This window comes from Onychomys torridus, chromosome 13, assembly GCF_903995425.1.
Source record: "Onychomys torridus chromosome 13, mOncTor1.1, whole genome shotgun sequence".
Classification (NCBI taxonomy): Eukaryota; Metazoa; Chordata; class Mammalia; order Rodentia; family Cricetidae; genus Onychomys; species Onychomys torridus.
The window spans coordinates 25,826,703-25,852,526 of NC_050455.1; the positions used below are offsets into that span (position 1 = coordinate 25,826,703).

General features: G+C 46.3%; 1 protein-coding gene across 2 annotated transcripts in view; it reads left to right on the forward strand.

Moving 5' to 3' along the window:
* Cystm1 (cysteine rich transmembrane module containing 1) overlaps positions 1-25,824 on the forward strand; it is a 61,488-nt gene that overhangs the window by 16,487 nt on the left and 19,177 nt on the right. For both annotated transcript variants that reach the window (XM_036204808.1, XM_036204809.1), the window contains exon 2: positions 4,164-4,381. In XM_036204808.1, the coding sequence (XP_036060701.1) occupies positions 4,183-4,381 (199 nt within the window). In that variant the 5' untranslated portion in view covers positions 4,164-4,182. The remainder of the gene's footprint in view (positions 1-4,163; positions 4,382-25,824) is intronic.

The window sequence follows — 25,824 nt, forward strand, 5'->3', positions numbered from 1 at the left end:
TACATGGGTTCTGGGGTTGAACTCAGGTTGTTATGTATTCCTGGTAAGCTCTTTACCAACTGAGCCATCTCTCCAGCTCCTAAAATTTCCTGCACAGTATTACATTGTATTTCATACATGGAACCGTTGGCTGAGTGTGTAGACTAATGGTAGAGCACTTGCCTAGCATGTGTGAGGCCGTGGCTTCAATCTTCAGCACCAGACCCCTTACATACATATATATATATACACATGAGAACAGAACCCACCAATAGACAAACTAATTATATAGCTGTGCCGGAGTAACTTTTTCTTCTTTAGGTATGTAGATTGTGATTTCTTTTCCCTGCTTTATCTATTTAGTACCAGTGTGGAGGTCAGAGGACAACTTAGGAAAGTCAGTGCTTTTTTTCCAAGGATTGGACTCGGGGCATCAGGCCTGGAAGGAAGAACTTTCACCTGCTGAGACGTTCTGCCAGCCCCTTTTTGGTCGTTTACGTTGAAGGCCTCACCCTCGGTGTCTGATAATCTTTGTCTATTCATTGATATCTGAAGCAATAAAGAGTCAGAAGTCCTCTGTGATGATCTACCACAGTCGACCAGTGTCGTTTCTTTGTTGTCCTTGCCTGTATTGGTATCGTTTTTTGTTTCGTTTCGAGACAGGGTTTCTCTGTGTAGCTTTGTGCCTTTCCTGGAACTCACTTGGTAGACCAGGCTGGCCTCGAACTCACAGAGATCCACCTGGCTCTGCCTCCTGAGTGCTGGGATTACAGGTGTGTGCCACCACCGCCCGGCGCTTGTTTTGTTTTGGAGACAGAGTTTCCCTGTGAAACCCTGGCTGTTCTAGATCTACTCTGTAGACCAGGCTGGCCTCAAACTTAGAGATCCACCTGGCTCTGCCTCCTGAGTGCTGGGATTAAAGTCATATGTCACCACTGCCTGGCTGGTATCTGACTTTCACCACTGAGATTGTTCAGTTTTTCTGGAGGAAATACATTCACCATATTGCCCACAGGGGCAGTGCCCGCAGCTACCGGGTTCATTGTAACAATGGTATTTTTCAAGGTTGTTATGTTTCTATTTCTTGGCTATCTATTTTGATGAGGCCTTACAGTACCTCTGTGAACCACTTTTACAAATAGTTTCTGCCCTCTCACTGTACTGCAGGATAATGGTGATCTTGTGACAGTGTTGTGTGTGTGTCGTGAATGAGATCTCAGGAGAACAGTGGGCAGCTAGTCTGTTGATGGGTCAGCTCTTCCCTGGGAAGCTCTCGTCTGTCCTTAATGCTTCCTACTGTTTCCATTTGGCGTTTAGTAATACTCTACTGTAACAAGGCTTATGTTTTACCAGATTTATGAGGGAAACCAGTCAAGCTACAAGGTTCAGGGTCTCAAATTTAAAACTCGTTAGTACTCTGCAAATGCAGCGAGGTTTGTAATGCATGTGTCTGGAGTAGGGGATCTTGGTCAGGTTGGCTTGTTTCTTTAGTGGCTGGAGAACAGTAGCTTTGCTCCAAGTGAAGTCCTGCTTTTCAAATCCTAGCTTGAGACCTTTGATACAGTTCAGATTCTCTTTCTGTGGCTTTTGATGTTCTTTTATTGTCAGTGGGTTTTTGTTGTTGTTGTTGTTGTTGTTTGTTTTTGTTTAGAAGAAACTGGACGTAGACCTGTCTCTGCATCTGTAAGGTGGGCTGCCTGGGAAATGCAGGAGTGTGTGTAGGGGAGGGAGTCATGGTTCCTGGAGCCACTGGATGGCTTCTGCTTTCTGTAGGTGTCTCAAAGAACAGATTCTTCCCCCCTCCCTTGAACAAAGGGGGAAAGGCACATCAAAAATGAGGGGGAAATGTGACTGAGGGGCAAAGGCATGTTCATGTGGAGTAGTGTTTGAGGGCCTCAGGGAGAGAAGGACACAGGACAGTGAGGGTGAAAACACGGGTTGAGAAGAGTCACGAAGTATGGCGGTGCCATACTTCTCTCCGTGTTCTCTTCTCCACCGTACTTGTTCTCAGAAGAGTATCTTCAGGGAAAAATAGCCTCTGACTTTGCCTGGAATGAGAATGGACATTAGGTGTAGGCTTGCTGGGTGGATCAGTTAAAACACAATTCTAATGGAGTTAGGTCACATAGAATGAATGTCAGGCAGAGTAGTTACATTGGCTGGTGGTGTTCTACTTTGGTGATTTAAAAATAAATAATGGGAGCCAGGCAGTGGTGGCCCATGCCTTTAATCCCAGCACTCTGGAGGCAGAGGCAGGCCTGGTCTACAGAATGAGTTCCAGGACAGCCAGGGATACACAGAGAAACCCTGTCTTGAAAAACCAAAATAAGTAAATAAGTAAGTAAGTAAATAAATAAAGGTGTGGTCATATGTGAGTTAATGAGATTGATTTCTGTGTTAACTAGACTTCCTGGTAGGAGAAGAAGCAAAATACACAAGTGTTCAGTGTTTCCCTGTGTCTGCTTTCAGGTGACACTTTGTAGTATTAGTCACTGTGAGAAAAGGCTTCCTAGTGTAGGGTGGGTTGCCATGTTGGCATGCAGCAGAGGTCAGAGAACAGGAAAAATCAAGGGTGGTTTTTGTTGTTTGTTCTTGGGATGTGCAGTATGTGTGTGTGTGTGTGTGTGTGTGTGTGTGTGTGTGTGTGTGTGCGCGCACACTTGCCATGATGCATGTGTGGAGGACATCCTCTGGTGTTGGTCCCTACCCTCCACAGTGTTTGAAAGAGAGCCCCTCTTCTGTTGTTGGCTGTAGCATTCGTAGACTTTGTATGTCTGTGCTAATGGCAAGGGGAGCTTGGGTAAGCATGTTAAGAGCTTTCTACTGACTGAACCACTTCAGAACCAGTCCCAGTGACCAGGAAATGGCATTTATGACCAGCTTAGTTCTGAGTTCTGTGTCTCATTTGTGATGCAAAGGGAGATGCTGACCTTGATCGGCTGAGCAGTTGAATTCTTCTGGAGCTAGCATGAGATGAGCTTCTCTTGAAGCACTCAAGCTATCAGAAGAACTGATGGTATCTAACAGGAAATCTGATTGGAAGGAGGAATGTGGAAGTTATATAGATAACCAGAAAAATCTGTTACTTTAATCCATAATCCCTAGGGAACCTTATGACTATTCTGGCCTTCATGAAATCACTTAATATTGATTACATAGTCTAAAAAAGAATTAATAATGAGATTACTAAGTTGTAATTATTAGACTCTTTCCTACTATTTAATTGAGGTTAGAAGATACTCAAATAGGTGAAAAGTTAAATATTTGTCTAGGAGATGGCTAACAGTAAGGCAGTACAGTATCACAGATAACACGTCATTTTGTGACTCATGTAGAATATACTTTGTTCCCAAGTTATGATTTGTTTGCTTTAATCTGGAAGTCTCTGTGCCAGGCACTGTGGAGATTGTAGAGATGATGAAAGCAATATGTTGGCCCTCAAAGTTCAAGCCCAATCAAGAGACTATTTAATGGGCTTAGGGGCTAGGAAGCTAATAGAAACAACCCTCATAGAAACAACCACTGCACACAGGAACTTGTGAACACAAGTGAGGATTCCTGGGAGTGTGAAAGCTTGGGGAAAACTTTTTGCTCCGCGTTCCCCATAGACAGCTCACTGCTTAGAGCAGTAGGTCTGGAAAGAACCATATTATCCCAGAGCCTGAGGCAGGGAGCGTGTCTGGTCACTGCTAGCAGTCCCGACCCTTAGGAGATACTGCTGTAGGCTAACCTTGTTTTTTGGAGGGTTTTCTTGTACTGGACCAGTGTCTCCTGATCTGGTTGATAGTGCTCTTAGATTTTCTGCTATCTTAAAGCTGTCCAACCACATTTGTGGACATTTCAGGGATCTTAAAAACAAAGCATCTTGTTATTCATTCAACACATTTATTTAGGAGACTGCAGGCACTAGGCAGGCCTCTGCGGACATGGTGGTGATCCGGAACTGATTGATTTCATTGTCACAGCCTGTGATCCAGAATAGAAGGGAAGATAGAAGGGAAACAAGCAGATATGTATGATAATAGCCTGGTGGTTATGATGAGAATGAACCAGGATGGACAAGGCTAGAGATTTTCCAGTCTTTGAGGCACCTTTAAGGCATTTGGTAAATGATCTCACCAGCTGAAAAAATGTTTCCTAATGATTTCCATGTGAAAATCATTTTTATTTCCTTTGTCTCTTAGGTGCATTGCCAGGTTCCTGATGAACCCAGAGAACCCTCCACCATATCCGGGCCCCGGCCCAACAGCCCCATACCCACCTTACCCACCACAGCCAATGGGGCCTATGGGAGCCCCACCTCCTCAGGGGTACCCCTACCCACCTCCTCAGGGGTACCCCTATCAAGGATATCCACAGTACGGCTGGCAGGGTGGACCTCAGGAGCCTCCTAAGACCACAGGTGGGTGTCTGTGAATTTGGGAATGTGCATGTCTTCAGTGTCACCCACCAGAGAGTGTGTGTGCATGATTTGTTGGCAAGGAAGAAATTCTGACCTTTGTGTTTTCTGATTGATGTCCGGTGCTGATGGCTCAGAGTGGTTTCTCACTCAAGAGGCCCCAGTCGGTTCGGTCTTCTTCCGTCATGCCTCTCTCTTGTACCCTCTGTGGAGATGACTTACTGGCCAACTTGCTCTCCAGGGGCTACCTCTAGTGGTTGGCAACCTTCCTGATGCTGCGACCCTTTAATACAGTTCTTAGGTTGTGCTGACCCCCAACCACAAAACTATTCACTGCTACTTCAGAACTGTAAGTTTGCTACTGTTAGGAATTGTAATGTAAATATCTGATATGCAGGAGATGTGACCCCAGAGGGGTCAAGTTGAAGCTGAGAACCACTATTGCACAGCACTGGTGGGGAAAATACCAGTTGGTATCTTTCTCTTGCAGCTGTTTTTATTTTGTTTTAGCTTCTTGGGGTTATTTTATCTGCAAGCTTGTTGGCCCTCAAGTCATCCTCGAGTCTTGGTGCTAGGGTTGTTTTACATAATTCTGTTTGATCTGCTGCTTGAGATTGCAGTTGTTAGTTCTGAGTCCTTCCTGTGTGTTAGAACAGTGCTGCTCAAGGCAGTTCATTGGGCAGTTGAACGGTTATTAGACTGTGAGAACCAAAGAAAGTGAGCAAATGCTTTAAAAAAAAAAAAAAAAAAGCAATTTGGGGCCGGAGAGATGGCTCAGAGGTTAAGAGCACTGGCTGCTCTTCCAGATGTCCTGAGTTCAATCCCCAGCAACCACATGGTGGCTCACAACCATCTGTAATGAGATCTGGTGTCCTCTTCTGGCCTGCAATCATACATGCTGTATACATAATAAATAAAAATCTTAAAAAAACAAAAAAAGCAATTTGACGTTCCTGACAGTCAAGCATGTAACCAAACTTTACAAAAACTGTCAATCAGTGTGGGATTAAAAATAAAACATGGTGAGAAGCATTGTGCTACATACATGTCTCGTGACTGTTTATAACCCTTTGGTTTATAGAATAGCTGCTCTCATCAAGCGCTTAGTGTATACCAAATGGTGTCCCGAAAGCTTTATGTACATCAACATTTAATCCTTGCAATAATTCTGTGAGCAAAACTTAGAGCCTTGTGTATGCTAAACAAGTGCTCTACCCCTGAGAAAGACCTTCTGCAAATCGTATCCTATGGTTAATCAAGGCATGCACTCTCCGCGGTGTCTAGTTAGGGGTTGTACTTTACTGGGTTATGTAGAAGAAATTTGTGCAGCGCCCAGCTTGTCTGTAGACTCTGCCCAGTGCTTGTCTGGCATTTCACCCTTCACCCAGGACACTCATGGTCAGCTTTGCCATTCCCAGGCTTGCTCTCTAGTGTGCATTTGATGACTTTAGAGTTTGATGCAGTTTGTCTAGAACAAGTGTGTCCTTAGTTTGGTGGACTTCATGCAGAAAATGCAGATTTGATTCTCTTTTGTTGGTTTAATTAGTATTGATGTCAGCCATTTTGAGAAAAGGCTTCTTTATTCTTAAGATTAAAAGACCAATCATAATTGAATTCACAAATGCAGTTGAAAGCAATTTAGCATTCTTTCCTGTGACTGTGAATCATTAACTACCTGCATTCATTGTGTACCCAAACAAAGAAGGTGCTGCCAGCTGGTCAGCTTCTTTTCTCCCGTGGGGCCCAGACCTGGGTTGGCACTCTGGGGGTGAGTTCACTATTAGAGTGAGCCTTTGGGGGACTGTGTCACCCCTGGTTCTTGGAATTGTTTCTGGGATCTCCAGTCAGAACCATAGGCTGTCCTGTTCATGTATCTGAGCTTCGTATGGAAAGTGAAGCCCTCTCTCCAGTTAGAAGATTTTAGATGTATCTACCCCAGCTCTTTCTATTGTAGTTCAGTGTATACTGCAGTTCCTTTTGTTAATAGCTGCACAGGTGGAAATGGTTCCTTCTTCAAAGGAAGGGGGCTGTCCTTCAGCCATTCTTAATCAACCTCCTCTTGCAAGTTGTTCCTTTGATTTCATATACTTGAGCTGTGACAGGTGCATGTGCACACACGCAAATAAACACACAAACAAATAGATTTTCAGTAAGAAATTGTAGCCCAAACTAAAAAAAAAAACAAAAACAAAAACAAAAACAAAAACAAAAACAAAACAAACAAACAGAACCAGCCGACCAAAACAAAGCCTTTTCTCTGTCTCAGAAAACCAGCCTCTGGAAATCACGTAAGTGCAAGTGCCCGTGGGAGTAAGGCCTCCCAGAGGGCAAGCCTGTGACTTAGGGTTAGAATCTCTTGTGATTTTTCCTAGCTATAACAACAAGTATTTCTTGTGCAATGTTGACAACAAGCCTGTGACCTCAGTTCCATGCTACAGAGGTAGAGTCTGAGGTTTATGGAGATCGTATTTCAGCTGCTTATTACAGGACAATACACCCCAAAGTTCAACGACTTAAAACAGTGATGATTGTATTATCATTATTTTGTGAGCTGACAGACAGGGAGATTCTTTTACTTCGTGTGATCTCTTGTGGGGTCTCTTGTGTGATTGAATTCAGCTGTCAGCCTGGCTAGGGCCGGGATGTCCACGATGGTCTCACTTTCATGAATAGAGTGTTGGTTTGCCTGCATGAGGCACTCTGTATGCATCTCTCTTCATTGGGTAGACTAGTTCCCAGTCTTGGAAGATGATTTATTTTGCTGTTCGGATCTCTCCCACGAATCAAATAGATTCATATCCAAGACTACCAGGTATCTCAGCCAATAACTACATGAGCTTAAACAGTCTACCATTGGAGGGTTTGGAAAGCTCAGCAGTTAAGAGCACTGGCTGCTCTTCTAGAGGACCCAGGTTCCATTCCCAGCAATCACATGGCAGCTCATAACTATCTGTAACTGCATTTCCAGGGAATGCAGTACCCTCTTCTGTCCTCTGCAGAGACCAGGCATGCGCGTGGTACATAGACATACACACAGCAAAAATAAAAATAAAAATCCATCATTGAATTAGTCTGTATGTGGTCTAGGCCTGTTACTACTGTTTGGCACTCATTCCTCATTCCCAGTCGGTCCCATCCTGTCCTACACATCTCTGCAGATCAAAATAAAGTATCTGCATGAGACCTGTCACCACCTCCCATGTACATCACTGTACACTAATGCACTCACAGTGTCTCCTCTCTCCAGTTCACTGTTCATTTTATGTCCAGCTTAGCTCCTCAGGGCTCAAATCAAGTCGCCTTGCTTTTTCGGCAGTAGCTTAGGCTCTTACTATTTGTTTTAGTCAAGACTGTAAGAGTACATGTAACAGAACCTCAGCCCTTATCACTAACGAGCAATGGAGAACCACCAGCTACCCGAGGAAAGACGGCTTCCAAGATAAAAGGTGCTGATCCAAACGGAATAAAAGGAAGTCTGGGAGCATAAACTCTCGTACAACATAGAGGGAAGGGACTCTGAAATATGTTTAAGATGTGTGGGCAGGTAAATAAGCAGAATGCTGAGTAAAAGGGAGCTCAAGACAGAAGCACTTAGCCAAGAGTATGAAGGATCCCAGCACAGGATCGACTATGAGACAGGTTTGGCAGCTGGGTCTTGCCCGACCAGAATTTAAGGCTTTTTGCCATCAGTGGTAGTTTAGTATACATGTTGGTCTTCTGAGCTATTAGAGATCATAATTGTAATTTAGATAGGACTTTGCAGGAAAGGTTAGTTCATTTCTCCTCTGCATGATATAGACCATAATAACAGTGTGTTTGCTCCCTGCCAACCCCTGCCTGTATTTTGAGTCAGGGTCTCATGTAGTCCAGGCTAGCCTCAAACTCACTATGTGAGGATGACCTTGAATGCATTAATCCCCTGGTGTCTGTCTCCCAAATGCTGGGTTACAGACCTGCACTACCATGCCAGGCACCAGTGTGCCCTCTCTGCCCTGTGGTAAGTCTCACCAACATTGCTGCTGCCTTTGCATCAAGGTCAAGTCATGCTGTTGGTGTGCTTCACCCCGCACTGCAGAGAGAGCTGCTCCTCTCCACGTGGCTTCAAGGGGCAGAGAGGGAGAGAAGCAGGGGGCAGACTGACTACAAGGCAGCCTAAGAAGACTGTTAAGTCTGGACCCAGGTGCCCTTATTCTGTGTGTTCCCCACCAGCCTCGGGCTTTCCATGCTCACTGGCCATGCATGACTTCTTAGTTCCCTTAAAGGTTTCATTCAGTTCAGCCACCTTCTCTGTCAGGTTTTTAAATTTGGGTGGAAATTTGTGCTTCTGGTTCATTTTTAACAAGACCCCCATAAATGAATAAGTCACCAACCAAAAACATCTTAGTTGGGTTGTTGAAACACTTTGGTGCACTGGGGGTCTCTGCCTCTGCTTTTCCCTCCCTTCCCCTCCCCTCCTTCCTTCCCTCCCTCCCCCCACACCTCCTCCCTCTATGGGCAGCTTCAGGGAAGTTAGGTCCCAAATCTTCCTTTAAAAATAAACAAAATTCTTGTTGAACTGTATCTTAAAATAATTTCAGATGCACATAAACATTGCAGAAGTAGTACAGATCACTTAGATTTCCCTAAACCACATCTAATCACAGTGTGGTAGTCTGTTATGTTCCTTTTGCTCCTCAGAAATCCCAGGATGATATCTCTCTCTACCGTACTCTTCAAGGCAGGTTCTTGCTATGTGTCTGTAGCTCAGGTTGGTTTTCAGCCTGCAGTCTTCCTGCCTCACCTTTTGAATGTTAGGGTTACAGGCATGCACCCCTATCCCCTGCTTCAGCCCACTCTTGTAGTGTAAGCAGTCACAACTCTCTAGTGTATATTCCATTGCAAGAGAGGGTAGGTAGACCACCCCTTGATTGAGGAGGGAATGGTGGCATCACTTTGCAAAATAGACCATCTTTGGAAACAGTTCCAGCAGAGGCAGGTGAATCCTGTACAGTTGTAGATTCTTATGGACATGCAATGGTAGAAACAGTTGAGTGAAGACTTGAACATGACAGTATCTCTAACCTTGTGTCAGAAAACAGGCACCAGCCCTGGTGGTGGGTGTCTGCCGTTCTGGCTGCTGGAGAAGCTGAGACAGGAGGGTCACATTCGAGGCCTGCCCGGCTACAGAGAAGATAAGCACTCTGTCCTTGAGGAGAGTTCTGTACACTGTGAGAAGGTCATGAATAGGGATTTTAATCTTTATGAAATTAAAACAACTCCTGCTCAGGTGACCCCAGGTTAATCATAGCAGCAGGTCTACTCAGGTTCTGAGTCACAGCAAACATCGCTAATCCATTATCAGTCTTACTGTTGTGCCTGGATTTGGCTTCTAAGTCCTCACTGGAGCGTGCTAGGCAGCCATTATTAAGTTTGAGTTTCACACGGACCCATTCATCATTTCTTCCTAAGCCAACTCCCTCCTTTTAGAGAAACTGATACCTCAAAACCATTAGTGATCTACCAGTCTTGTTTGGGAAGGTATGGTTGTGTTTAAGAGAGGGTCCTACTTTGTAGTCAAGGCTAGTCTCCTCAAATTTAAGACAGTCCTCCTCCTGCTTAATGGGATTACAGGTGTGAGCCAGAACTCCTGGCTAACTCAATTTTGACTAAGACAGAAGGCTCTGATTTCAATCCAAGCACATGTCTTCCTTGAGTTCTGGAAACTCAACACAGATTTTCCAGAAATTCTGAAGCACCCACTAAAGGAAATTATCTGTCTTTTCTCTCTCTAAACTGTTCCTCACAACACAGACATATAAAATAAAATATCTGGTAATTATAATAGGCCAAAAGTGCTTGGCAGTGGTGGAGCATGCCTTTAATCCCAGCACTCGGGAGGCAGAGGCAGGTGGATCTCTGTGAGTTCTAGGCCAGCCTGGGCTACAGAGCGAGATCCAGGACAGGCTCCAAAACTACACAGAGAAACCCTGTCTTCAAAAACAAACAGGGGTTGGGGATTTAGCTCAGTGGTAGAACCCTTGCATAGCAAGCACAAGGCCCTGGGTTCGATCCTCAGCTCTGGGGAAAAAAAAAAAGGCCAAAAGTTTAACCCTCTTCCTCATCTTTCTCCTCCCTCTCCTTATTTATTTGTTTGTTTGTTTATTTATTTATTTATTTAAAGACAGGGTCTCACCATGTAGCCCTAGCTGTCCTGAAACTCATTATATAGACCAGGCTGGCCTCGAATCCAGAGATCCTGCCTGCCTCTGCCTCACAAGTCCTGAGATCAATGGCATGCACCACCATGCTAGATATTAGTTTCTTTCTTTCGTTCTTTCTTTCTTTCTTTCTTTCTTTCTTTCTTTCTTTCTTTCTTTTTCTTTCTTCTTTCTTTCTTTCTTCTCTCTCTCTTTCTCTCTCTCTCTCTCTCTCTCTCTCTCTCTCTCTCTCTCTTTTTTCTTTTTTTTTCAAGACAGGGTTTCTCTGTATAGCTTTGCACCTTTCCTGGAACTCACTCTGTAGACCAGGCTGGCCTCGAACTCACAGAGATCCACCTGCCTCTGCCTCTGCCTCCTGAGTGCTGGGATCAAAAGTGTGTGCTACCACTGCCTGGCAAAATATTAGTTTCTTGATAGCAGAAGTAAATTAGCATCTGGTAAACTAGACTTGCATCCCCTAATTCTAAAATCCAGGCAAGTTTCTTCAACTCTCTGGTCTTTGACTACGCCCCACCTCCACTTGGAAGTCTCATAAAGGCAGTTTCTTCTCTTGTCTCTTCCAGAACAGTGCTGAGTACATGGTATAAATAGGTATGTATGGACACGTAGAACGGACATGCACATGCAAAACTCAGTAAATACGTATTAGGCGAATGGAAATGTCCCAGAAGATGGTTGTGAATTTTTTTTAGGTGACTGGCCCTCCCCATTCTCTCTCTGAGATCCTTCTCCTTCTGTTTAGCCACAAGACCTGGTTTTATACATAGTCTTCTAGGACAGGACTATGATATCTGACAACGTACTGATTTAAAATGGATTCTACTTAGAGCACCATCCTTTGGGATGCCCATGTGGAGCTACAAAGCCCAATTGGCCCTGGAACTAGGTTTCTAAGTTGGGAACCTCCCATTGACCCCATTTCGGTCCTTTGTAATCTGAGGGAAGGAATGGGAGTGTGTTTTCTGGGGTTGCCTTCTCTTGCTAATAAAAAGCGAGTCAGAACTGTGGGGAGGTGATGGAGACGCGTGTTTCTCTTTGCGCTCCATTCTTGAGGTCTCACCTGCTTTCATCAGTCAGGGTGAGGGTAGAAGGGACTGGAACGTGATGTTTCTGACCCCTCTGGCTAATTGTCCTGGGTGTGGGACTGCAGCCTGCATTGTGTGAGCCTTCTTGCTGTCTTTCATCAGAAACTCGGATCAAGCAGTTTTGTTCCCCGAGAAGCCTCCCGAGCCTAGACAGTCTGGTGCTTCCTTTTTTTTTTTTTTTTTTGCTAGGTGTCAGATGACAGAATGTCTCCCAAGGACATTGAATAGTGACACCAAAAGCCACATTAATCTAGTACTCCAAGAAGCATTTATCTAGTTTGTGAACGCTAGCTTCCTATCCTGTAAAAATGGGGTTATAGACCCATGGTAAAAAAAATAAATAATGCAACTTCCACTGCATCGAACACATCAGCGGACTGTTTAGCTTTTGTCTGTAGAGGAAGAGCAGCGGGAGAGAGCAGGAAATGCTCTAGAAAGGAGAGACAGGTTGCTAGTTCCAGATTGTTCTGCAGGACCCACTGGCCTGGGGCAAGGGGGATGGTCCGAGTCACCTCACCTGCAGCTGGTCTTCCTCCCTCTGCTTGTACCCCGGCTGGGTATTTCCTACCCAGACCCTGCTGGGGTCCTTGCAGGGTACCTAGCAAGGCCCTTTGTGAGCTGGCTGCTGCCACCCTCTCAGTCCCCAGCCTGCTGCTTGCTGTGCTCTTGGACAGCCCCCCCGGGGCAGTTGCCAGGCCTCAGGACTGGCCCTCTGCACAGGTTGTTCCCAGCCCCCGGGCTGTGTCTGCCCTATAGCCTTGCTCTCTTTTGGTTCTTGCTTACCTCTTATAGCTAGAACGGCCTTCCAGTTGCTACTTTCTCCCTTAGTCCTTAGTGTACAGCGCTCAAACCCCTCTGTTCCCTCCCTGACACTGCTTACTGGCACATTGCTGTCCCTTTCCCCATGTAATATCAGCTCCTTGAAGGCCAGGGCTTCTGTTTGTCGTTGTCTGAGAAAGGCTCTCGCCATGTCGCCATGTCGATTAGGCTGGCCTGAAAGCATGTGTCACCATCCCTGCAGGGTCTTCCTCATGTTGGGGTCACTACTGGATTCTGAGTGCCCCTGGGGTGTCGTGCAGTTCTGTCTCCAGCCTTCCCTTCTCCTCCCGTCTTACTTGGACTGAACCTACTGCGTTACTGTCATGCATCCGGCCTGGTGCTGAGCCCTGCATCCATAGCCTCATCGTCTAACCGGCATGGCAGTTAAACCTGTAAAGTGGAGTCTAGTGGAAAAGCTGGTTTATGCAAGATGTGAGCTAGCAGGGGCAGAGCAGGCATCTGATAGCAGTGTGTGGCTTGGAGCCTGTTCTCTACAGGCTCTGCCTTGGCTGCCCCACCCCCACCCCCAGGAGAGTCGGCCAGCTCCTTTGGACTCTGCTTACTCCATTGTTGCCGGCCTACTCCAGATCCGGCTGTGGCTGCACTTGGTGTGCCTTGGGCCTCCAGTGCTGCTTCCTTCTTGGCCTCCCGGTTCATCCCGCTCTCTGTCTAATAGCGAGAGCGGCTGCTGTGCAAGGTACCCTCTGTAGTGATCCTTGTTCATCGTGTTCAGGATCCTTAAAACTCTTCCCTCAGTCACATCTCCACTACGCTGGGAGAAGTCTGGGGAGTGACTTTCTCTCTCCTCTTTTTAAAAGACTTGTTTTTATTATTTTAATTATGTGTATGGGGAGGAGTATGTGCACATGAGTGCCTACAGAGGTCAGAGGTGTCAGATCCCTCGGGGCTGTGGTTATAGGCAATTTAGGCCACCTGATGGTGCTGGGAATAGAACTCAGATCCTCAGGAAGAGCAGCATGTGCTCTGGACCACTGAGCCATCTCTCCAGCCCTCACCTTCCTATCTCTTAACTCCTATCCCAGGACATTGGTTTGAGTGTTCCAAAGCTCAAATGATAGAATTAGTGGAATCCTTTGGGAAAGTTCTCCCTGGCCTGAACAGCATCTCTTAAGATGGTATCTGGGCATGTCACAGGTGCAGATGTTTTTGCTGCCTGACCCAGCACATGGGTCTGGACACATCCTTTTGCTAGAATGGAGACATGGAGCTCTTGGTGGCCATCAGGACCGACTGCTCTGGCCTCTCAACTGGAGGAAGACAGGTTGCTTATGGGATCCTTCCAAGGTTTGTGGCACTTGATAGGGGCTCTGACCCTAGTTCATCCTCATGGTCATCTTAGAAACTTCCTCTGCACCAGAGAAACTTTCTGATCCTGGATGTGGAAGGAAGCCCTCTCCTGCCTCCTTGCTCTGTTCCATTGCCCTCCTAAGGTGGAGGCTCCACCCACTGCAGGGACTTGTCACTGCATGTGTCAGGTGGGAGAAGCTGAATATAAAACACCATAAGCCTTCCCTCAAGTTTTGAGTCTTAGAGTAATAGCAGCATTCAGAGGACCTGAGACCCGCCCTGGTGTACCCTGCTTCAGGCTCAGTGTTCGTTCTGTGGTCTCACCAGGCACCCATTCCCACAGAGCTTTTACAAATACCATTTCCTCTGTATTGCTTGGGACATCTTCACCCCTCTCTGAATGGCTGGTTCGAGGTAGTCCCTGCGACTTCTTTGTGTTCATATCCTGCCTGGGACAGCAAGGGAATGAGGAAAGTACAGAAATATGTACAGAAATGCTGGAGTCACATGGGCTGTGTGCACGCTGATGTAATGGCTCCAACTGCCACACAACCTGGAACCTCAGCATGGCTGTTATATACAGCTCAGTGTGAGGGGAGGGAGGGTTAGCTACTCTTTGTAAACACCTGGGAGGAAGAAGCCACAGCTGCTAGTTTTTGCACACACTGGTCAATTTTCCTAAACATTCACATTTGAACCAGAGAAAGGCTTTTGCCATTCTGAGCCCAGGGATGGGGAAGACTTTGCATTTTCCCATGGGTCTGTGGCGTTAGTCCTTAACATGACTGTGGCCACCTCCCAGTTGGAGTTAGGTTTCTGTCCTTCATTCTGCTGTCTTCATTCAGAGTTTCATAACCTTGCCTTTAGTTAAAGAATTCTTTTTTCTGATCTAAAAGCATCATGGTAGATCTTGTCCAATTTGACTGACCACTACTGGATTCCCCAGTAACTATTTGGAAGTAATTTTAAAATGAACAGTTAGCTGGGCATGGTGGTATATGCCTTTAATATCAACAGTAGGGGGGAAGAGGCAGAAGCAGGCACACTCTGAGTTTGAGGCCAGCTTGCTTTACATGACAAATTCTAGGGCAAACAGATCATAGAAAGATACATAGAGAGATCCTGTCTCAAAAATTTAAAAATATAAAAGAGAGAGAAAAGGAATCATTTAGAGATATGTAGGACAGCACAGAGGGAAACTGGAAGAGCCAGCTTGATTTTACAGAAAAGACTGGACACTTCCTTCCTGTCCCTTACTCACTTTTGGTCTGAGACTAGAGCAGAGTATTTACTGTATAGTGGGAGCCTGGAGCATTGTAAAGACGCCAGCAGTCATGAATGTCTGAGGAAGCTGAACTGAGAGGTGTAGCTGTGGGCATTCATATCCTACTGAGTTCCAGCTCCCACTCTCTTCAGTCTCAACATACTAATAATAGTCTTAGAACTTTAAAAAATTCCACTTATGATCAGATATCCCATCCTCTCCAGTCACTCTCATGTTATTTCCTGGGCAGTTCTTGCGTACATGCACATGTCCTTTGTATCTGGCTGACACTGTGCTATTATATCGTGGATAACATTGTGTATTTGTTACAGGCAACTTTCCTGTAGGGCAGGATTTCTCAGCATTATTTACCCTTCTACCAGAAATATTCTATGAGTGTTTTCCTGCAGCATTGTAGTATGACCAGCAGCATTCCTGTGCGTTAGCTGCTGGCTGCCAGCAGAAGCTCTCTAGTTATGTCTCCAGATCTTACTAGATGTTCTCCACATCACCCTCCCTTGAGAACCACTGCTGTAGAGTCTGGATCGTTAAACATTTTGGTGGATCATTGCCTTTGAACCCAGAGAAGGAAAAGGCCTTCCTAACCCACTTTGTCAGGTCCTGGGTTTCCAGGACGTGTCCTGGTGTCCCTGCTGATGGAATTGGGAGTTAGTAGAACTTCTGGTCTGGACAGGCTTCATTTCTGAGTTTCTATGCAGCCTGGGGTTAGAGAGCTGGATGCTATCAATTCCTGTATTAAAGCCATTAGAACAAAAAGTTTCAGGCCAGTGTTTTTGTTTTGTTTTTAATATTAAATATTAAGAAGTTCTTTTATTAAAGAATAAATAATAGCTAAATAACAGAAAATATTTGCTGACTAGTTATGTATGATGGGTGATTTTACATATGTACTCATTTAGTCCTAAGAGCAACTCTCTGAGGCAAGCCTTCTTGTTATCACTGCCATATGGATAAATGTAAGGGCCAGCATGCCCCTGGGCAGGAAAGATCTGGTAGAGCTGAGATTCAGGTGCAGCAGTCCGACTCGGGAGCCTGGATCCTTGGCACTGGCCACCTCACAGAGCACCTATTGCAATCCTTGGTTCTGGGCTGATTAATTTCTGATTTCTTACAAAACAGGGCACATGGCAACATCCATGAGACCATGGACTCACAGAAGCTATAAGGTCTTGCTGTGGTCCCTCGGGACTCTGGTCGAAAGCTTGACTTGCTTCCGTGTATCATGTGGCCTCTTATACACAAATGAACAAACAAACAAACATATTGGTGAAATTATTAAGGCCATTCCACGTAGTTAAAAGGGAGGTTTATTTTGTGGGGTAACTTACAAATGAAGGGATAGGTTGCAGGGTCTGGCAAAGGTATAGGGCAGTCCGGCGGTGTTCTCTGGAGAACTCTGCTCGGTCTACCTCCAGCGTCCAGCGTCCCGGAACCCAGAGAGAGCGACCTCCTCCCGATCCTTGGTCTTCCGCTTCCTCCTCTGCCCTGCCTTGTGGGCGTGACCATTACCGAAGCCTCAATGGGGGTTGGAACTTCCAGGCCAATGCTGGGATGGCTACCCACTACACAAACATTAAGGGGGAGATGGCTCAGTGAGTAAGTGTGCTTCCCACCAAGCCTGATGGCCTGAGTTTGAGCCCCAGGACCGTATGGTGGAGGAGAGAACCAACTTCCTCAGGGCCCCCACCTATCCACACACACAAATATGTTTAAAAGATTAAGAAATGTATAACCTTGGAGCCACACTCTTTCAGCAGACACCTGCTATGTGTATCTTGTTATTTAGGGCCAGTCACAAATGTTACTGTGTCTAATCAGACCTTATTCGAGTGCTTTGTAAACATTATCGTCCTTAACCCATGCAGCAGCCCCTGAGGAGAGAGAAAATAAAATGACTTTCCTACAGTCTGTTGAAATAGTAGATAGTTGAACTTGCCTGACTTGGTGCCTACATCTGTCTAGTTTCAAGCTGCTTTCTTAACTTTTAGGCCCTTTTGCATTGAAGGAATAGCCTCTAAATACAGCATTAGCAATAGCACATAGTTAGTTGTAAAGGACTTGTTGGTGAGTTCCCTCTGGTGAGAATGGCCGTTAGGAGTCTCCTGGGGACTTAGCACCAGGTAGGCCCAGCACTTTAAGTGTGGTAACTGTGCTAAGTCTTATGTACCTGTAGGTTATGTAAAGACAACCTAGCCAAGTGTGGTGGCACATTATTTATTTTTTATTTTTCGACAGAGTTTCTCTGTGTAGTTTTGGTGCCTGTCCTGGATCTTGCTCTATAGACCAGGCTGACCTCGAACTCACAGAGATCCGCCTGGCTCTGCCTCCTGAGTGCTGGGATTAAAGTCATGCAATACCGTTGCCCGGCTGTGGCACACGGTTCTAATCCCAGCTCTCAGGAGGCGGAGGCAGGCAGATCTCTTAGTTTGAGGTCAGCCTGGTCTGCTACACAGAAACCCTGTCTCTAAAAACAAACAAAAAGACAGTCTAGCCATGAGGACAGCAGGGGACTGCAGGCTACTAAAGATGGCCTCTCTTTCCCCTTCTTTGGGAGAGCAAGACACACTGTACTTTGGACCCGTGCTTTATACGCAATACTCTGCATTTCCTTTTGAAGGGCTTGGCTTGCCCAGCTCTCAGAGATAATGGAGTATGAAAACACAACCCCCCCTTGTAGATTTCCTTTTTCTTGGCTAGCTGGTGGCTACATCCAGTGCCTGCTGGCTGAAAGCAGGCTTGGGCTGTTGAGACCAGTTCTCTCATTGCATTCTTAGCCTCCCTTTACCCACATACAGCCCAGATTTTCTGCTCCAATATTACTTTGCCTCATCTTGAGAACAAAATGCTCACATATCCTCCTTCACTTTTCACATAGCCTTTTATAGTTAGGCCAGTAGGAACAATGAGGACCCTGGTGTGGTGGGCAAGGAGAACAAATCACAAACAAACATGAAGGAGGTCCAAGCTGTGCCTGAGATGGAGTGCGTCAGTCTCAGAAAAACTGGCTGAGCACACACTGTTGGAATTTCTCTTTGCAAGCTTCACTCTACTGGGCAGGACCAATGTACTTCAGCTCACTAGTTCTGGGAACACCGAGGTGACAGGGATCTCCCCTGGATACTTCCTTCTGAATAGTAATAAGGCATTAGCTGCACTTCAAAGACCTAGGCAATGTGGCTCTTGTCACACCAGCCGCCCATGTGGCACAATGCCCAAAGCCACCTAGCACCATCTGCCCAGTGGTCAGTGTGGTTAGCCATATTGGAAACCCGAGGAAGACCTCTTTACAACTGATGTCTCCCTTGGGTTTTCATGGAAGTCACTTTCAAGAGAACTGGCTCCCCAGGAATGATGCCTTTTTCAAAGTCCGCACTCTACCAGTATCCTGGCTGTCCAAGTAGAGATGCTGTACGATTTGGGATATGCCACAGGATGATTGTCATTAGATTGCTGACAAAGAAAACAACAAGGATTGGTGTCTGTACTACTGAGTGAGGACCTAGCCTGGCAGACAGTAGTAGCTGAAAAGCCAAATCCAGAATCATCTGTGGCCAGAAGAGCTGGTTTCTTCCAAAGCCCAGCTTAGTTAGCTCTCCTAATACCCAGGGCTTCTGCCTGTGGTTAGGCCTGAGTTCTTATACCAAGAAACCTGGTACTTAAAAAAAAATAATTTTGTGGAGGCTAGAGAGATGACTCAGTGGTTAAGAGAAAGTACTGCCCATCCAGAAGACTGAGTTCTGTTCCCAGCACTCATATACGATCGCTACAACCTCCTGTGACTCCAGCTTTAGGGACATCAGATGCTTCTAGTCTCCATGGGCCTCAGCACTCATATACACATAACCCCCACACAGATTCACACACATGCACATACCCACACACAGATACACACACATGCACATACCCACACACAGATACACACACGCACATAATTGAAAACAGTAAAAATAAATCATTTAAAATAACCTCCTGAGTTACACCGCTGTATCTTCCTGAGTTGGGCAGAGCCTGGATGGGTGAGGGCAGAGCCTGGATGGGTGAGGGGCAGAGCCTGGATGGGTGAGGGGCAGAGCCTGGATGGGTGAGGGGCAGAGCCTGGATGGGTGAGGGGCAGAGCCTGGATGGGTGAGGGCAGAGCCTGGATGGGTGAGGGCAGAGCCTGGATGGGTGAGGGCAGAGCCTGGATGGGTGAGGGCAGAGCCTGGATGGGTGAGGGCAGAGCCTGTGGCCAGCATGTACTCTCACTTCACCACGGGAGTTCCGAGAATTGAACTCGGTCAGGCTTGGCAGCAGGCTTTACTGGCTGAACCAGTCTTTGGTGCAGCCCCTTTTGAAATTCATCTAGTACATGGTCTTCATGCAGGGGATTTAGTTGAAGCTAATCCTGTACTCAGAAGTGTCCTGGATGTTGTGATGTCCTTGTTTCTGTTAATTGTCAAGGCTGACAGTGGCTGTGTCTTGGCCCCTGAGAATGTGAGCCTTCAGGAATGGGTGTCAGTTTTTACTGAGGTCTCCCTTTCAGAGGTTAGCCTTTCTCTGCTGACTCCATGCTGTGTTTCCCTCCACTCCGGTCTACCTCACCTATGATGTTGATGTTGGGCTGTCTCCCCCAGTTGTTTCTCAACCTTATTATTTGAGACAGGATCTCTTACTGAACCTGGACTTCACTGTTTCTGCTAGACTGCCTGGCAGTAAGCCCCCAGGATCTGCCTGCTCACCGTCATCTCCAAGTGCCAGGGTTATAGGAATGTACCATCATGACTAGCTTTTTATGTGAGTCTTGCAGCTCTGAATTCACATCCTCATGTCTGTACAGCAAGCACCTTACTGACTAGTTGTTTTTGTTTTTTAATCTCAAAGCAGTGTAACACACTACGGAAAGATTGCTTTTCCTTTTAGCCCTTGACTAATTTAGAAAGAATAATAACAGTAACAGCCATGATTTTTCTTCTGTTTTGTGCTAGGTGCTGTCTATCTGCTTCTCAGGGAGTTTCTCATAAGAGCTTTATAACCGTCCTAAGAGGTGGTGCTATAAGTGTAGCCACTTTTCAGGAGAGGAAACGGAGCCACAGAGAGGGTAAGGGACTTGCATTTGACATAAATGGACTATGGCAAATGTTTTAAGCATAACCTAAATCCAGTGAGCCTGTGTCTATAAGAGCTGGACCTTGGGCATACAGAACTGACGAAGCCTACCTCTCCCACCCCCCCAGCTAAGCGAAGCTGGCAGGGACCCCGTGGATGGACCCCGAGTCCTCAAGTCAGTGCCCTTATCCTCTTGTTTTGCTCCTGGAAGAGTAGGGCTATGCTCCAGGAAATAGTTTCCTGTCAGCTCTGGGTAAGTCTGACCAGCTTGCGCCAGGAAGCCTGCTGCTCTGTGCCATCAAAGCTGCCACCCTTGAGTTTTGGGAAGCCAATAGGATGCTCTTCTTTTTCCTCCCCTGCTGGGGGAGTTGGCTTATGCATTTAGACTGGGATACTGATTGGAAAAGATCCCCCTCCTAGAGCTGGCCTGACTCACTCTTGGCATGTTAGACATTAGGAGCTTTTTGAAGCATGGGGAAGAGCAGATTGTACATGTTCTCACAATGTCCTGTTCTTGGGTTAGTCCAGGTTTCTTCTTGATGTCAGACCTTTTGCCCTTTAACTAAGATATCCCTTTCCAGAGACCGTAGGAGCAGCCTAGAAAAGCTTTTTTTTTTTTTAATGTTTATCTATTTTTATTTTATGTGAATGGGTGTTTTGCCTACATGTATGTATGTGTAACATGTACATGCCTGGTGCCCATGGAGGCCAGAAAAAGGCATCAGACTCCCTGGAACTGAAGTTACAGGGGGTTGTGAGCCACCATGTGGGTGCTGGGAATTGAACTCAGGTCCTTTGCAGGAGCAAACAGTGATGTTAAGCATGGAGCCATCTCTCTAGGCCCCTAGAAAAGATTTTTATGCCTTTCATTTATACTTTTCTTGAAGGTAGAATCTCCTTACGTTTTTATTTGATTTTTGATAGTATCTAAATGCTCTCTGAACTTTGAAGATAGTACCCAGGATCTCACATATGCTTAACCACAGAGCCACACCACCAACTCCCAAGCACTTGCCTAGCTTAGAGGGTTTTACCGAGGCAGTACAAGGTTGAATTGTGAAGGTCGGGCATGTGAAAGCCAGGCATGGTGGCACACACTGTTAATCCCACCACTTGGGTACTTGGGAAGCAGAGGCAGGTAGATCTTAGTGAGTTAAGAGGCCAGTCTGGTCTACTTAGTGATAGTGAGTTCCAGGCTATATAATGAGACCCTGTTTCAAACAGCAAGCAAACAAACAACCCCGAAAGATTGTATTGTGGGTTCTTAAATGAGCAGAATGAGTTTTTGATTGTATCATGTACCTGTGTGAAGGACTACAATTCCTTTCCCTTACTCTAGAGTCCCCAAAAACTCCTTTCAAGACCCTCTGTGAGCCTTTGAGTAACCATGCATTCCTAGAGCTGTGGGCAGGATGTTCTGGTGCTGTAGAACTGAAGGAAAGGTTCCAAAAAGGCCCCTGTGGGAAGGTGCATTCTGTGGCTCAAGGCCTGATCTCCCTAGCCAACAACTCAGCACCACCCCTGCTCTGAGCTCCATTTGCTTGCTTGATCCTCTCCCAAGGTCTCTCGACAGTCTAAAGTGCTGGTCCTGGTGCCAGGGACTGCCGTCAGCCCCTTTACAGAAACGTTAGGGTGTGTCCAGATCTTGTTTGAAGCATGTCAGCCGAGAGAAGGGGAATGGCAGGTGAGTGTGGCGGCACACGCCTGTAGTTCCAGCAGTCTAGAGGCCACAGCAGGGGGTTGTGAGTTTGAACCTAGCCTGGATTATATAATGAGGCCTTGTCTCAAAAAAAAAAAAAAAGGAAAAAAAAATGCTATATGGTTAACTGTCTTTTCTAATCTCTTGAGGCTGGTTGGATGGGTGCTTTCTTCTTACTAATATTTATAGTTCTTCAGAGAACAACCAGCTAAATATATACCTGCAGCTTGCTTCCAAAGTGAGGCTTGGATAGCAGCGATGGCAGTGGCAATAACAGGCTCTAAGCAAACTGCTTATTCACGTCTTCTGAATTCCCTCTGGCAGGTTATGGGCAAAGAGTGGTGACTGGCATTGAAGACCTGAGCAGTTTTACCCAGGGAGAACTTGGAGCCGGCAGCTCACCAAGGTTCTTCTTGAAGACAAAAGGATTCCTAAATCCTTTTGATTTATTGATGATCATTGCCCCTTTAGTCATGAGAGAAGAGAGATGAGGGTAGGGTACTAGAAGAATCCTTGACGTCAGCCAACTCCAGCCCTCTGGAACTGTGGGCATAAGTACTAAGGAGGATGGTGTGTGGCTGTGGATTTTATTTCTTGGGAGGCAGCACTCCTAGCCCTTCTGGCTTGTCACCCACTTACCCGGCATTGATACCTCAGTTCCTTGTCTCTGGTTGGTCCTTCAGAAACAAGTTAGTCCGTTGTATTGAAGTATGTATGGGCTCTGTCAGCTTTAAGTAAAGCCCAAAGTGCTTCCAGATGTCTCAGCCCCTGGCGGGGAGGCGGGGTGGCTCTGCCTTTCCCCCTTTGGGTGTCTGTCTGTCTGTAGCAATAGCAGCTAGTATACACTGAATACTTGAAGTGTTCTGGACACTGGCCTATGTGGATTATCTCAGGGAGGGGACTGTGCATCTTACAGATGGGAAGCTATTGCTTCTTCAGAGTGGCCTTGGGCTGGCTGGGGGTACCCCGCTCTAGGCTGGCTCTCCTTTCTCTGCAGTGTTCCTTGGCAGGGCTGGTTGCCAGGTGAGATACCGGTCTGCTGTGCACAGGCAGATGGTGGAATGTTGCAGAAGGTCCAAGAGCATGCCCGAGGGTGAGTGTGTGGCCTGGTGGACTTCTGAGTTCCCTGAGAGTGCTTTTGTTCTGAGTTCCCTGAGAGTGCTTTTGTTCTGTTTCTAGTTCCCCTTAACCAGATGGACGCGACTAAAATAAGCCCACTGCTTTGGGCAGCTGAGTTCTCCTCACTAGTTTGTGAGAAATCAAACATGTTCTAGCCTTCCTGGCAGAGCGGAGACTCCATGTAAACCTGCTTCACCTCCAAGGCCAAACCACTTCAGGGTTTTATGGCACAGATTGGCCGGCTGTTTCAGTGGGAATGTGACGGTGGTGGCTTTTTTGACTGCCTCGGTGGTAAGCTGGCCTGACTGATCATGGGAGGAAGGTGTTTCTCTAAATGCTGGCTGTCTCCAAGGCTAGCAGAGTTCCAGTCATAAAGCCCAGCACGGCCTCTGTCTCCCTTTCTCCTCTGGGGAAACCTCTGGCCTCTCCTTTGACAAATAGTATGTCTGTGTGAGCAAGGGAGTAGTGTTCAGGACCCTTTGTCATTGACTTTCAGGTGGATGCTGGCTTGTCATAGTGTTATAAGAACAACGGCACTAACAGAACTCCCCACACGGTTCTTTCCAGATGTTCAAGGATAACCTTTGTTCCTGCATTGTGCTCAGTACACAGAGGTGAGGCATGGACCAGTCAATTCTTACTAGTGAGATCTGTACTATCTCATCATATCCTGTCCCATTCTTGACCTCAAAACTCACTGTGTCCAGGGCTCTAACTGCATTCAGGAGAAAAGAGCTATTTTTACTGTCATATAATTATGTCTGCTGGTCAGGGAAGAAAACAGCCTGGGGTGTTTTTGCATAAATACATCTGTGGGAGCTGTTAATTAGTAACCTGGAAATCTGTTCCGGGTAGAAGCCAGTTGTGGTCTGTATACCTAAGATAAAACATGCTTTGTGTTCAGTAGAAATGATATGGTTGTGTTTGCTCTCCTGGAGAATGTGGCAGACTCCTGGGGCTGGCACTGCATATGAGTCGGGCTGACGTTGCTGATAACGGCTGCCTGTGCCTTTCTGTGCCTGGACACCAGCAGGTAAGAGCCAGCAGCTGCCTCCTGGGTGAGCTCTGCCCATTCGGCAGGTTGCAAAGTGCCAGCTCCCCTCCAAGTAACCTCTCCATTTTCCCTTTTCCTGTAACCCAGGACCATTCCCCTGATTGCTGGTCAGCTCTCTCTCTCAAATCACTGTGGCAGCCTCTTTTCAGGGCCACCCACATTAGAGGCCGGGCACAGTCTACTGGAGCTACATCTCCAGTTCTTTTAAAACAGTTTTTGATTTTAATTTTGAGACAGGGTCTCACAGAGTTGCCCTGGCCAGTCTAAAAGTCCAAGTTCAAGCTGGCCTTGAGTTCAGCAACCCTCCTCCCGAGCCACTAGGCCTGGCCTGCTAAGTTACTTTATGTTTCTGTTCTCCTCCCTCTCCCCCCCCCCCCCCCCCCCCCCCCCAGTTCTCTGGTTCCAAACATCTTTCCTGCTGCTATATACAGTATAATAACAGGTCATGTGCTAACCACCCTCACCACCATGTCATCCTGGGAGGATGGGACCACCAGACTGTGAGGACTGAATTAGTCAGAAGAAGACAGGGCCAATCAAAAGAGATACAGGATTGACATCATTCCCCCCTCAGCTCGTTATGAGAAGACCCTTTCCTGACTTAGAATTTCAGTTGTGTTTCCTGTTGATTCTGCCTGTACCTCCTAGTGTGTGCCTGGGTGCACCCTTTTCGTTTCTTCTCTCCAAGTGTTCTGGGAACTCCCTGCGTTAGACCGTGTCTTCTTTTTCTAGACACACCCCCCCCCCCAGGGTTGGCTGTGTCAGGAGAAGAGAAGCGGGCATGTGAAGTAGAAGACTGAGCCAAGGGTCACCAGCCACAGCTGGTTTCTCCGGGAGCACTGGAGGTGCTCAGAGGGGAGCAGTCTGGATAGTCTACAAGCAGAACAGGCAGGCACCAAACAGACTTGGTTTTTTGATAACCATGACATGCCTCTGGCTGACTGGAGTCCAGGCTAGACACAGGAGAGTACAGGACAGAGGAGGATCAAAGATGGTGCTGGAACAAAATGACCCCATACCACCAGAATTTCGCCACTGTGAACTAAGCTGTGGTGCCCTGACTTCCTGAATGTGAAGAGCCCTGGAAGCCTCATGAATCAGTAGAAGACTAAAGAATGTAGGTTTTGATGCCACTCACGATCCTTGAAAGGATGTGTAGTTAAATATTTATAACATAAAACCTGCTCTTTTGACTTTGTCTAAGGACAGAGCCCTTTGGCTAATGTTAGTTGCATTCACATGGTTGGCCAGTCGCTGTCTCCAAAACTTTTCTTTCTAAACTGAAACTTGGCACCTCTTGAATAACAGATCCTCACACCCTCCTTTGTCCTGCCCCTGACAATGCCATTCTCCTTTTTGCCTATAGATTTGACTACTGAATGTATTTCAGATAAATATAATCATGAAGTATCTGCCCTTCTGTGATTGGTTGATTTTGTGTAGTGTGTCTCTAGGGTTTATCCATGTTACAGCGTGTGTCCAAAATTTCTTCCTTTTTGAGTCTGAATAATATTCCATTGAAGGTATATTCTACATTTAGTTTATTCATTCATGGTGAATATTAGGTTCTGTTCACCTTTCAGCTGCTGTAAATAAGTTCAGATAGTGTAAATAATGATAATAGGTTTACAGTATTTGTTCAGGTCCTCTCATTCAATAATTTGGATGAGGAAATTAAGGCAAGATATCTTTAAAGATTAGTTGCTGATGAGTTACCTTTCTCTACTGAGGACTTCAGACCCAAAGTCAGCTTTACTCACCTTCTAAATTTGGACTGCAGCATACCCAGGAGTGG